Source organism: Epinephelus lanceolatus, chromosome 21 (assembly GCF_041903045.1).
Source record: "Epinephelus lanceolatus isolate andai-2023 chromosome 21, ASM4190304v1, whole genome shotgun sequence".
Lineage (NCBI taxonomy): Eukaryota > Metazoa > Chordata > Actinopteri > Perciformes > Serranidae > Epinephelus > Epinephelus lanceolatus.
Genome location: NC_135754.1, coordinates 14490421 through 14504205, shown reverse-complemented (window position 1 = coordinate 14504205; position 13785 = coordinate 14490421). Strand labels below are relative to the sequence as shown.

General features: G+C 42.4%; 2 protein-coding genes across 11 annotated transcripts in view; one reads left to right on the top strand and one right to left on the bottom strand.

The window, feature by feature from the left end:
• grid2ipb (glutamate receptor, ionotropic, delta 2 (Grid2) interacting protein, b) overlaps nucleotides 1-3339 on the top strand; it is a 56104-nt gene extending 52765 nt beyond the window's left edge. For all 6 annotated transcript variants that reach the window (XM_078163472.1, XM_078163473.1, XM_078163471.1 and 3 more), the window contains one exon: nucleotides 21-3339. In XM_078163472.1, coding sequence (XP_078019598.1) covers nucleotides 21-92 — 72 coding nt within the window. In that variant the 3' untranslated portion in view covers nucleotides 93-3339. The remainder of the gene's footprint in view (nucleotides 1-20) is intronic.
• arhgap17a (Rho GTPase activating protein 17a) overlaps nucleotides 3333-13785 on the bottom strand; it is a 44450-nt gene continuing 33997 nt past the window's right edge. For 2 of the 5 annotated variants that reach the window (XM_033611016.2, XM_033611015.2), the window contains 5 exons: nucleotides 13360-13507; nucleotides 12780-13058; nucleotides 11898-12046; nucleotides 9779-10318; nucleotides 3333-6835 (listed from right to left, as the gene is read on the bottom strand). In XM_033611016.2, coding sequence (XP_033466907.1) covers nucleotides 6693-6835; nucleotides 9779-10318; nucleotides 11898-12046; nucleotides 12780-13058; nucleotides 13360-13507 — 1259 coding nt within the window. In that variant the 3' untranslated portion in view covers nucleotides 3333-6692. Of the gene's footprint in view, nucleotides 6836-9652; nucleotides 9675-9778; nucleotides 10319-11897; nucleotides 12047-12779; nucleotides 13059-13359; nucleotides 13508-13785 lie in introns of all 5 variants that reach the window. The other 3 variants (XM_078163475.1, XM_033611020.2, XM_033611019.2) reach the window with 2 other exon arrangements.

The window sequence follows — 13785 nt, the reverse complement described above, 5'->3', positions numbered from 1 at the left end:
TTATGGGTTTTGTCTTGCAGAGAGCTCTCAGCGAGACTCAGTCTCCAGAAAACCCCAGAAGCCCCAGACTGTCTTCCCCTCTGGCCTGGTAGGAGCAAGAAATGCGGGCGGATGTCGGGCCAAACCGACAGGCCGGCCGGCTCCGTTTTCACTCTGCTCTCCACAACCAAAGTGCCAAGATCACACACAGAGACACTCAAACCAACGGGAACAGAGACCACGTCATCTATAGCAAGCAGAATGGAAACACACTATCTATGTGTCAATAAGGACAACAGCTAATGAGTGCCCCGTGTGCTACGTTACTGTTACTCCAGGTGCTGGGTAGAGCAGGATCATTCAGGTGTCCACAGGTCAACAGGAACTCGCCGCACACTGACGACTCAAACCAGTCTTTACATTAGTTACATCTCTTTTTAACACGCGTCACACAGTAGACACAGTGAAAGATACATCAGAGAAACTGTCCCATTGCTCCAGTGCATCTTGATGCTGCATTAAAATGAGATGTAACTAATGGAAATCACCGGTCTGGAGATTTACAGATTACTTGCTATGTTTAATACATGACTATATAAAGTTTATATTTTCTATCAGATCATATTTGAAACTTGTAAAGATTAAGCACAGATGTAGACTGACAACAGTTAACTAGAATCAAGTGTAGTTTAGTTAGCGTGTACAGAGCCAGGATCAGATCAGATAGTTCATACAGCGGTGTGTTCACTGCCTCCCATACAGCAGGATTTGATTTACAACTAGTAAATGTAAGAGTTTCTTTTCAACATCATGTGTCCACACTGCTGGTCTACACGTACAGATGTCATCTCACCTACTGTGAATTAAAAGGGCATGGATTATGGGAATTATGATCAAATTTAAAGATAGTCTTACTCTCCTTAAGGCCACAGGGAGCTAAAGTCATTCACTGTTGTGACTGACTGGATATGGCCAACATTTTTATAGATAAAACAGGAAGTTCAACAGAATGGAAGCAAAGCAATGCCATGAAGATTATAATTTTTTGAATCATTGGAATACTTTTTGTGAATTTTATCCACTACTGAATTCTTAATATTCAAATCAAAATTAAAGTTATAGCATTGAAATTTTGCTGTCAGAATTTAAATGATTTGTGAATTCCCGTTTACAAAATTTGCAGTTGCAAGATGAACAAATGAATAACAGTTGAAAGTATTTGAAATGTCCATCCCCGTCTAGCTATGATGCTAGTTAGCCAACTTTGGCTAAAGCTTACTTGTCGAGGAGAAGAGTAGCCACTTCGACATCCGATTTCAAATTCTTCTCCGCTTTTAATCGTCTCCAGCATTCAAAAGCATCTCCTGTACAGACCCTCGCTTTGCCTTGAGTTTTGTCTTGGCGTTTTTGGGAATCATAACGAGGTCGTTTGGGTTTAGTCGCACTGTCAGCCATTGTAGCTCAGTCGTAACTGTAACTGATGCTGAGACTCTACTGACTGTGTGACTGGTAGACGGCAGTGGGTGGCGCAACAGGCCAAAACACAAATTCAAAACATAAACATGATTTGCAGACTGCAAAAAAAAAAAATTTAAATGCGAATATTCTGGTTGTACTATTGTTGTCGGTGAGATCAGTATGTTATATGAACATTATTCCTTAGTCTCTGTGACATATTAGGAGGATTTTATGACTATTTGATTAGATTTCTTACATATAGCTCCTTTAAATGGTTTCATTGTTCAAAACTGTATTTGAATTTAAGCTAGTTATTTTCAGATCTCAAGATTAAAGCAAATTAAAAAAAGTCACCTGTATTAGAGTGAAACTTAAATTCTGATACCAAAATTCAAGATTAAAAAAAAAACAAAAAAAAAAAACATAAGCAAACAATCCTTAATAGAATCAAGCACACCTGTCATTTTATCCAAGAAATAAAAGATAAATAAGCAGCTTCAAGCCCCCGCAACTTTTTGGAAATTGAAAAATGGATAAATTCAAATAAATGGCAATGTTTCAATAATTTAAAATTCTATGGTATTTAAATTCAACATTATGTATTCAGTAGTGGTTTAATTTCACAATTTCTCTATAAACCTGCTCAGGAAATTGAAATCATCATGACCTTACTAGGCTTCCATAATTTCAGCATAATCTGTTGCTTTTAGGCACGTCCGCAAAAAAATCCCATTAGCCACCTTCCTGTTAGTAAACCAGTGGGTGTTTGTGGTTAATTTAAGCTTCAGCTCCCTCTACACATGTAATCAAGGATGACGACATTACATCATCGCTTGAGTGGCTAAGACATGAGGTCATCGACTATCCAGTCTTCACATCCCAACTGGACTCAGCCCTGATCTTTAACAGCCACTGAAATCTGTCCAATCAGTCTGAGCAACAGGTTGCATAAGCAAGCTGCCTGTGAGGTCTCCAAATTCATTCACTAAGACAGATCTATTTGCAAAACATCACTCAGAACACCTTTCGCAGCGAGGCAACACTGACTACATCAGCACATGCTGAAATCTGGCTCAAAAAACAATCATCTGTTTCCTACAACGTGTGGGCGGACTGTCTTGTTTCTGTCGGTACAGAAAGATGAAAGGCAGCTTTAATGTGAAAAGGCTGAGCCATGTGCTCCTGGCAGAGAGGACTGCTTAATAGTTCTGCACTTTGTCAAGCATCTCTCGAGTGTTGTGAACACAGCCCGGCTCAAACACGTGGGTGGCTGCTGTATGAATGAATGAACGTCAAACGCACGTGGGGGGAAAAAAAAAAAGATCCAACTGTAAATGGTCATTTCCTGCTTTTCTGGTTGTCATGGTGATCTCATGACTCATTTACAGTACAGTGTATCTGTAGCTGTGTTGTATTTATGTCGATGAACTATTGTTGAGATTGTAAATTTTACAGTTTTTTGCTATGCACTGCTCATCAGTTTCATTTTGTATCGTGTGCTCGTGTCTCCTCCCAGTCCTGGTTTATTTTCGTATTACACAGTGTCGTCAGAATTATTTATTCTTTATGCGCAGCTTTAGTCAGGCTTACGAGGTGACTGTGATCTCGTAAAAATGCAACCCTAGCTGCTACTGGTGTGGTGACAGTGTTTCTTGTCCAAATCAATTGCATGTTGGTGCAGTTAATGTATTAAGATGTGCAGCTGGTAGCATTTCCCCTCCCTGGATATTTAGGTTTGAAATAAATACAGCTCTGTCGGTCTAGTTAGGTTTATTTATTTATGTATTGGTTGCCTCCAATCGTTTTATATGTTTTCAGATTGTTTCAGATTGTTTTTCGATCTGTGAAAACATCATGCTTGAAAGTTGTTTGTACACAAAAAATATAAACCATGATTTAAATAGTTTCTTCATATACTTTATTTTCTTTGGAAAGGGGGGTATAACCAAGCATTCATATTACATGTCCATATTTAAGCTCACCAGACGGCATACATACAAAACTATGGAGCTTAAAAATGCAGCATTATCATCTCTAGTTTAATGGCGTTTGTTCGTCTTGCAGAGCCTCGACAGCGAGCTCTCTTGATGCACAGGGGTAAGGCAGCGAGGCACAGGAGCAGAGAAAGAGAAAGGAGGGGATTATAATGCGCAATTGTCTCTGAAAACTGGTTCTCAGGGCAACTGTAGCATCCGAGACTTTCTCCATTGGTACCATATTGGGTCAGTTCTCTGGGAACCACTCTGCTTTACGTCTGAGGCCAAAAACAAGCTACAAGAAAAATACAACAAAGCATTTTTTTAATCTTTTGACCTGGCAAAATCTAACACCACATCACTACTGAGGTTTCACAGCGCTGCGTGCTCTCAGCTCAGTGGGAAAGACTGGAAAAAAAAATCCTCTAAACCAGTCCACTAGGAAACCACTCATTGGCCTGCGCTCAAGTGCAACATCAGCTGTTTATGCATCTTTCTGTTCAGGCTGGCAAAAAACTGTCCTTTCACTACATTCACTCACAGCCTGTTGCGTTTAATGCCCCCCCGGAAAACACCGGAGAAGATCGATGAGAAAAAAAACAACAGAAAGGCAAAAAATACTGACTGTGTCCAGGCTGGGCGGGCGGTTAGCCCTGCTACTTCTGCTCATAAAACCCAAAGACATCAACCATTTAAATACACAACTTTTTTGTGGAACAATACAGAACCATACAAGACTTCTATTGCAGAGGGTTTAGAATCACCTTCCTTACGTCCCTGAAACAAACTTGTTGCCAAGACAGCTTCTTGGAAAATACTGTAGTACTAGGAGCCGAGTATATCCTCCATACAGTAAATATATAATGCTATTAACACGGTGGTTCTGGGAGGAACCCATAAGGCATGATTTACATTTAAAGACTGCATTAATTACGTCAAGCCACAGGGAATGTGTGTTTTTAAATTGGTAAATAAATACAGGAGTGAGGAAGAGGGAGAAAAAAACAAGGGATGGGGTTTCCATACAAAAATCAAGTGTTTGAGACGACTGGAAACCTGCAGTCACCAGCTACACTTCAACAGTTTTGGTTTCTACTTCACCTGCTGACCTTCCCCCTCTCCCTGGGCTGTAGAAATACCTCTTTTTTAATTTCTTGTTCTAAGGCCATTTTCCTACTTAAAAAAAAACAAACAAAAAAAAAAAAAAACAGAACCCCACACCAAATTCCAAACAAGTCACGTCAGTTCATATTTTGGCATTCCCCCCGGTCAGTACCCATGCTTTATATTGCTCATCGATGACACAGTGGTCTGACGGCGTTACTGGTGAATCAGCGGTCCTCTGCTGTTTGATTGTCTGGAGCTTCATCTGTAGGGAGCACAGTGTAAAGGAAGCGGTGGTGTGGGTGTTTTGCAGTGTAGCGGCTTTTGTCACAAGTGTCCTCATGGCCACATCTGACACCATCATCGAGGTCGACGGCGAGGATGCTCTGAGTAAACAATAGCTGGAAACAGCTTTGACAGCTGAGAGATACCTGAAGACGACTGTGGTGGTGTAAGCGAAGGACAAGGTGGTCAAATGAGGTGATTTGGCCTTTGACTAGGGCTGCAAAGAACGGTTAATCTAGTAGTTATTTTCTCAATTTTGGTCTATAAAATATACAGAAATAGTAAAAAACTATTTCCAAAACCCCAAGTTTACATATTCAAGCATGGGTTTTTTTTATTTAAGCTTAAACTTCACCCTCAAATGATCATTTCTATATAATTACTCATCCCATGTTATGCTGAATCTATGATGAAAACTTGTTTTACTTGTATGCGTCCGGTGAACGAAGAATCCAAAAAGTGAAAAAATCCTTGAAGAACTGAATTCTAGGGGTCCACGTTTAACCCTCTGGTAGTTTGTTTGTGTTATTGTGTGACTTTGATGTTTTAAAGTGTTAATTCAAACTCACCAAAGTCACACAATAACAAACTATCGATCAAGGCAGTGGTAGATCAGTAGCTCCAGTGTTCAGCAAGGTAAAATGACTGTTTTTGTAAATAGAGTCTGGCTTTGAAGAGAGCATGGATACGTTTCAGTTCCCCAAGAGAAGGGTTGCCAGTTTAAATATAATTTTGCTGTTATTAAACATGGACCCCTATGACTTTAATTCAGCAAGAGTTTTCACTTTTTTTGGATTCTTCGTTCACCATAAAGGCATTTGAGAAAAACAAAGTTGGTTATCAAAGCTGTATCTATGAATTGACTTTCAGCTCTACCTGTGACATATTACAATTTAAACAACATATGTAATATGTAGATAACCTGAAATAAGTCTGGATTTTTGACTTTTGGAATCCAACTAAGTTGAGTAAGTGATATTAATATGCTACAAATACTAGTTAAAGGACTGCTTTACCCACAAAGTGAGCATTTATTGTGTTCAAATACACACAAGAAATTTGTACTTTTTTTTGCATGCCTCCGGTAAATGAAGAATCCAAACGCAGAAAAAAAATTCTTGATGAATTGAAATAAAAGGGAGTAGGTACATCTATTCGCGAACTCGCACAACTCGTGCAGTATAATTCACATCTCGTGTTCAGTTGTATGCTCAGTACTTAAACATAAGCATTTTCGCTGTATCTTTCTTCACTACACTTATGCATATGAGTAGAACGCCTCAACAAGATGTTTGTTTGAACTCTGCTCATACATTGCATTGAGCAGGGTTCAAACACACACTTGGCAGGGTGCACTACCTGTGCATGCATTATGCATCAGTGTTTTAAATAGTAATGATTAGGGAAAATGCACATGTTTAGGAAGTACTGAGCATACGACTGGATAAATGAGACTGCAGGAGTTGTGTGAGAGTTTGGAAACGGATGTTTTGATATAGTTTTGCTGTTTAAATACAGACTCATGAAGAATCTTCCCTGTTTTTTGATTCTTCATTCACCATGGAGGCATGCAAGAAAAAGAGTTTTCTTCATGTATTCAATGTAACACGGGACAAGTAATTTATATACAATCATTTTGTGGTCAAAGCGTCAACACAATCAACTACCATTGTTCACCCAGAGCTGTGGACCTCTATCATGGCTGCCAGAATGTGCATTCTATCACATTAAAGTCCTTCATACAGACTGGGGTGAGGAAACATGGCGGCAGAGAAGGGCAGCAGTTATGGGCTGGTGACGAAACACGAGCAGACTACATGAGGTGTGTGTATGATGAGGAGGAGGTGCGTTTGGGGGTTACTGGACCCAGAGCATGTCATCGTCTCCTCCTTATAGGACAGTGCTCTCAGTGTCCAGGTCACAGTCTTTGAGAGGCAGGCAGGAGGAAGAGGAGGAGGCTGCCGCTGGCTGCTGGTCTACAGCGAGCTCAGGGACGAACGCTCGACTCAGCCCTTTGAAAGACATCGCCGGGTCTAAACAGCAACACAGAAGATGAGGAAAAAACAAACAACAACTATTATAAGTGTGTATTCAAGACTAAAAAATATATGATAAGATCAACTAGAAAATATAATTTAAGATACCATTAGTGTTGGTAAGTAACGGTTAACGTGTTTGTCATGCCGTTCACACAGAATACTACACAAACATAAGCAAGATAAATACCCTGTTTAAGCTGACATTATACCAACACATAATCACAAACATGTGCAGCTCCATCCTGGAGTATGAAAACATTTAAAGCTGTCGCAATTATGCCATCCAGTGCAGCTGTGTAATATTTTCCATAGCTTAAATGGCAGCAGGGGCTCAGCAGTGAAAACAGCAGGGTCAGTGTTTGAACAGCAGGTGGCGGTGTTTGGATGGAGACTGTGAGCAGCCGTGCAACAGGCAGTGAGGAGTGGATGGAAAATGTGGAAGAGTGGTGTAATTGGAAGTAACTGGTTTTGAATTCATCAGCTGTGGAGAAGATGGTGCTGGAAACCCCCCAGTTTATATGTCAACACACTGTCTGACAAAAGAGCTAAAACTTTAAATGTTAGACACAAGCTGAGTGTACTTTCTTCATACAGACATCGTCTTCAGCAAGTCAACAGGAGAACATGCATGTCAGAGTTACACATGCTTCAAACATGAACACTGGATTTCAAACTCAGACTCGTCACAATATTTACAATGACAATTAAAACTTCACATTTACAAAAAAAGCTCAAGGTTTGAAAGTGACCACACTTTGTAAACTCAGTTCTGCATATAAAACCTGTACGTGGCCTCAGTTTCAAACCCCTACAGCGTCACTGATATCACACTTCAGTGACTGTGAATGAAGATGGGTGACTCATGATAAATAACAGCCCTGATGGAGGACGTGTCACATTGCATATGGCTGCATTTTATTATAGTTCAATCGAGATGCTAATCTCTGGCATTTTTACAAAGCTGTCCCAGCAAGGTGTGATCTGACTGTGACGTTGTGTCCCTAGTCAAAAATGGTTCCAGTTGGATGCCAAAACTTGCAATGTGGTTATGAGACAGACAGCCAGATGGTGACGTTGATTCCACGTCAAGTTATGGCCCCGTCTGACCCTCTCTTACAAACTCGACACCCAGTTTTTAAATATAAGAACGTGTTTATGCCATCTAGGTATCTACATTGTATTCCTGGCTATGGTGTACATAAGAGGAAAGTCTTTATCTAAACTGTCTTTGATTGCACATGGAAGATGTAGCCTTCAGGGATTCGTGCCAGAAAGTCAGGTGACATAGCATAAAGAGCACCAAGTTCACATGGGGAGGAAGTCGTATTGGATGACTTGGTCAAGCACAGGACTTACACCCAAAAAAGCGGGGTTTGTGACTTATGTCCTCTATTTCTAGACTCATCATTTTCAGTTTTATTATGTATTAAGTTGCTGAATTCACACTGTGTTGATAAACTTTGGAAGAATAGCCAAAGAGGCTCATTCATGTTAGCATCATCCTTCGACGTTGCTAGGGATGCTCAGTAAGTCGTCAAGGTAACATCCCAGATCAGACATCAGTGATCCCCATTTTGGAACTATTTTTTAACAATAATGGGACGTCTTCATTGGACATTCAAACGTTAATCGATGTCTCAGTGTTTATTGGTTCTGTGTAAGAAGACTGTTGAAAGTATAAACTCAGTGGAGGCAGTAAGAACTCACCAGTATCAGGATTTGGCTTATTTTATGCCCAAATTCAAGTTACACTTAAAATACCAAAAATTTGAAAAGTGGAAACGTCGCAAGAACAGTTTTGTCTTGGCTGAGGTGGAGAAGTTGGTTTATCAATAAATCCAAATGTGACAAAGGGCAATGAAAGCAGCAAATAAATGATGACGTAAGCAAAGGATGTGGCTTGAATGTCAAAGACATTTACATCGTCTCATTGTGCCCTCTTCTTCTACAGTGGTTTAAAGGGATGAGTCTGGAGAATTAGCGCCACCAACTGTTTATCTTGATGCAGCCAACTCTGAATATCTACATAACGGTAATGGTTTTCTGGAAATTTGGCAAATGTGCATTACATTTCGATGGAAACTCAATCTTGAAACCCATCAGCTATCTATCTGATGACATTCTAGCCTCTGGAGGCAACGGCCAATATTTCAGGGTGTCTCCAGATATCCTTCATCTGGATATCTCCTGGCTACACCCAAACGGATGAAGGATATCAGAGCCAAGACTTCCTCCTACATGCGCCAATCATTGTTTAGAGTAATATAAATGCCAATAACTTTCTAAAAAAGGTTCCGAGATTACATTTCGACCAATGTGTTTGGCCTCTTTTGCTCTCCAAACTGTCAACCTGTATGCAACCAAAGCCTGCTCAAACATGATTGGTCAATACCACTTGGACTACAACCTGAAACCAAAACACTTCTGATCCCAAAATCCTTTCTGTTGCCTACGGATTCTGTATTCATATGGAGATATATGTTTAAAAAGAGTGAATGGAAACTTGAGTCGAATGTCTTAGTATAGTGTCGGGCCGACTTTAAACAAGAACAAACCCCTCCTGTGGGTTTGTACCCTCACCCTTTGTCCAATATGTAGATCTTAAGTAGCATTATACATAAAAAATGGGTCCCTCACTAAACAGCCATCCAGCAATGAGGTACACAGTGTGACAGTCGTGCATCAGGGCTAAGTACATGATATCTAACAGAGGCAGCAGGCAGAGCAAAATGACTGTGGTGGTGGATATGATGTCTAGAGGCAAACAAAAAGTGCAGGTGCTGCCGGTGAAAAGGTCAATTAACAACAAACCTCTCACAAGTGCCTCTTTAACCTGTGGAGGTATCACAGTGCTATTAGACAGGGAGCACATTAGTATTCAGTAGGGAATAAATGGTTAAGTTTAGATGTAGTAACTACATGAGAGGCAGCACTCACCCATCATCTTGTACGCAGCGGCACAGATCCCGTTGGTGTCACTGGCCAGTGTGGTGGGCTGGGGCGGTGGTGGGACGCTGGGTCTGTTCCGGGGTTTGGGGACGGGTCGCGGCCGGGGAAGGGAGCCCGACTGGTAGGGAGACGGGGACGGAGGAGCTACATCCTGGGTGGTATTGGAAGGTGGGGGGGTGTCTGGAGGGGTCGGGGTGCCTGGAGGTGAACCGTCCATGCTCTGCTGTTCCCCACTGTGCTGGCCGAGTGACGCGGGCTGCGTTGGAGGGCTGGCCTGTGACGGAGGCTCCGGAGGCGGATGGCTGGGCGCTTGGATTGGGGGCTGGTTGCTGGAGTGGCGTCGGGGTGTGGCACATGGCTGGGAGACGGGAGAGGTGGGCGAGGTGGGCGAGTGGCTGGACAGGGGTCTGGGAGTGGGGCTGAGGGACTGGGATGAGCCTGAGGAGGAGGCATGGTTCATTGAATTACAGGGCTGGCTGGGTGGAGGGTTCGTCGGTTTGGGAGGGGCAGGAGCCTGCTTCTTGGTACCTGAAATTCAATGGTGAATCTTGTAATTACAGGTGGAAAAGAATAACATTTTGGGAAATGTCTTGTTCAGAGTTAGATAAGAAGATCTATACCCCACTTGAGTCTGAGTGGTAAATATGCTCTGGAGCTAGCAGTATGTTAGCTTAGCTTAGCACAAAGACCAAAAACAAGGCCTGTCAAGCTCCCTGACAACACCTCTGATGCTCACTAAGTAACATTTTATATCTTGTTTGTTAATACCCTACAAAAACTGGAGCATAAAAACAACAATTCACCAACATAGTGGACTATTTCCCAAAATGGCTATTTCTTTAGAAGCTTAAAAAGACAAAAATGTGAATCAATACATTGTAAAATAAACTTAGGAACTTAAGAATCACATCTCATTCTCAACACAAGGACAAACTGTTGAGCACATAAGGTCATAAATGTAGGCTGGGGCTTTACAACAGCCAAGCATTGTGAGTGATCAACACCACTTTAGAATCAATTCTGTTTTACAGGGAACAAGTGTATGTGATGGTGAAGTGAAAATCAGAGCAGCTCGGTCTGGCAGCTGGACCAGCTGTGAGTGTGGGGAGGTTTGAGGAGTGAGAGCAGCGTGTATGTTGAGTTACAGCAGAATGTCCGAGATTAACTCAAAAGATGGATTAGCATTCTTAGGTTCTAATAAAAATGATAACAATTTGGAGAGATCTCCCAAAATGGAAAAACATGTTTTAAGTGTCTTCATATCCAGGTGCCTTAAAGGAGCCCTATACAGCCCCTCTGAGATGTTGCAATCGTAAGTATTTCCTCAAATCACATACTATAACAAACAGATTTTAGGTCTGTGGGAAACATTAAATGCTCATAATAATCTGCTCCAAATCCAAGACAGTATCAGAGCCATTTTTGCTGCAAAAACATTTGTAAAATCATTGCAACATGCATCAAAAGCATTACAGGCCACAACAATCTCATACAAAGCCTAGAAATCCTGAACAGACTGTCTACACGACTGTCCATTCAGAGCATATCTATGATTCAGAGTCTGGGCTGGGATTGTCCTCGCATGGCTCTCAACATGGAGGTGGCTGATCCAGCAGCTGATGGTGCTAACAGCGCAAACAGTGCTAACAATGTAACAGTGCTGACTGAAGTGAATGGTGTTAACATGAGTGGGAGGACTGAAGGGTGGGTTGAATGCTTCCACGACAATGCCGTCCTGCCACTGTGGGGAGGGATGCAGTTATCAGAAGTATCTGCTGTATGAGCATAGTGCATAGCGGCGGCAACTAGCTAGCCAGTTGGATACACCAACAGGGACTCACATGTACTAACATGAACGTGCAACTTGATCGTCTACCCCAACAAAGAACAGAGAAGCTCAGATTTCAACACACAAAGGCAGCGTGACCTCATCCTCAGCTCAGGACACCATGACTCCACTATATCATTACATAGCAAATAATAGTTTGCTGCTACGTTATTCTCCTGAGTGACGTATAGAGCTCCTTCTAACTTCCTATGACCTGGATACCTGAGTAGCTTTATAGACATATGCCTGTTTGAACCAGTTTATCATACAGACTCTTACCTCTGCGCATCATATGCGGACTGGGCCCCATGGATCCAGCCCCGGGGGTCCCAGTGCCCAGCTGCCCTGTGGTGTGGCCCCCTCCTCCAGAGCCATTCCTCTGGAACAGAGGAGTCGGAGCAGGTGTGGAGTCACGTAGCTTTGGGTTGCTTTAGAGAAGAAAGAAAAAAGAAAATCTTAAAAGCTCTGAAATTCTGAGTATTGTTTAAACAGCAGAATCACCGCTAAATGTTTTTTTTATTGAAGGTTGGTGTTATTAAAATAAACTGCACTGACGTGCTGCAACGACAAACTTCACAAATCTAATCTGGTCGTCTCATCTAACTTTACGATCAAGTCTGTAGGACCAGAAGAATGCTGAACTGAATAGTGCTATCTGTCTGCATATGAAGGTTGTCCTTTCACCAGCTAAATCAAAGACACCCTTCAGTCGTTGCATAACAGGCACCAATGTCCAGGCTTTTCAAAGCAGTTTGGGCCAGTTAGCGTGAGGTTCCTGCTGATTCCAGTGATTTGGGGAGGAAGGCAGAGGGATGGGAAGTCGAGAGGCCCTGGGAGTGACTGTGAGCAGAATGACAGCAGCCATTGTTGTGCAGTGCCTGTGGGTTCAGCTCAGACGAGTCTGCATAGCTGGAACTGGTGGTGGTGTAAGAAAAACTTGTGGTTTTTGCGAGAGAAACAACAAGCTGAACCGTAGTGACCAAGAGTGGAAGAACTGTCTGCAAGATACCAGTGAAGCATGCATAATTCAACCAGCCTGACCTCACAGTGCAGGCACTAATGTATTCCCATAACATCAACCTTGCATGTCTAAAGGCAAATCTGTTTGGCATGCTGTGTCATTCTCCACCAGCAGCAGAGATGCAGAGAGTCAGCTCTTACCTGAGCTCCTCTGTGTGCTGGGCTAGAAGCTGCTGAGCGGCTGCGAGAGCAGCCAGACTCTGCGCCAAGCTTTGCTGGGAAGCGTCAAACCCTGAAACCCCTGATGGAGCTTGTGGCTGGGGCTCAGCTGAGGGCTGGGGGACCTGCGCGGCCCCGTGCCCTTGCGCCTGCACCTCCACAGGGGGTAAAGGAGGCTGGAAGGCAGGTGAAGTGTGCTGCTTTCTACCTAAGGTGTTACTGCCTCTACGAAGGGTGTGGTCCGAGTGCTTGTTAGAGGTGCTACACAGGGAGAGCGGGGAGACAGTGAAGGGGAAAAACAAAAACACCAAAGCTTTGATCAGAAAGTCACAGATTAGACCCGCAGACAGAATCACCAACAGTGTGTTAAGCATCATATTAAAATGATTTTAATAAAATGTACCCCAAAATGTACAAGGAGCAAAAGAGAGGGATCAGAAAAAGCAACTGGATTAAAGGCAAAATTATTTCTTAAGCAATTATTTGGAGTAAGTAATTAATGTAGGCGAGAGGAGCCTTGGAAACAGGAAGTAACTGTACTGATCAACTCCAGGCTGATTACTTGTCTTTGCGTGCTGTGTCGTTCTCGGGTCCCACCATACTGCCAGGCCTCTTCCTCTCAATGGTGCTACAGTCATAATCAAGGTGATTGTTGTGGTTGGATGCAGGTGTAGGCATCGCAAACATGCCCGACACATTGAACTCCACATCTGCCGGAAACAGAGAAGACAAGACAGACAGTTACAGTTAAAAATAAAGTGAAAACTGGGCAGGAAGTCAAGTCACAGTCCTAACAGATGCTAATAATCGGCTTTGTTCTTAACTGGCACTATTCACTCCTTCATAGGTCAAGAATATATCACAGAAGAGACACATTCATGCTTAGGTTCATACCGATGGGCAATTACAAGTCTCACATCCTGAAATTGGCTACAGACTGTGTGAGAAACTCCCACAGAAACAGCCAGTAATTAACTGAGGTCTTTAT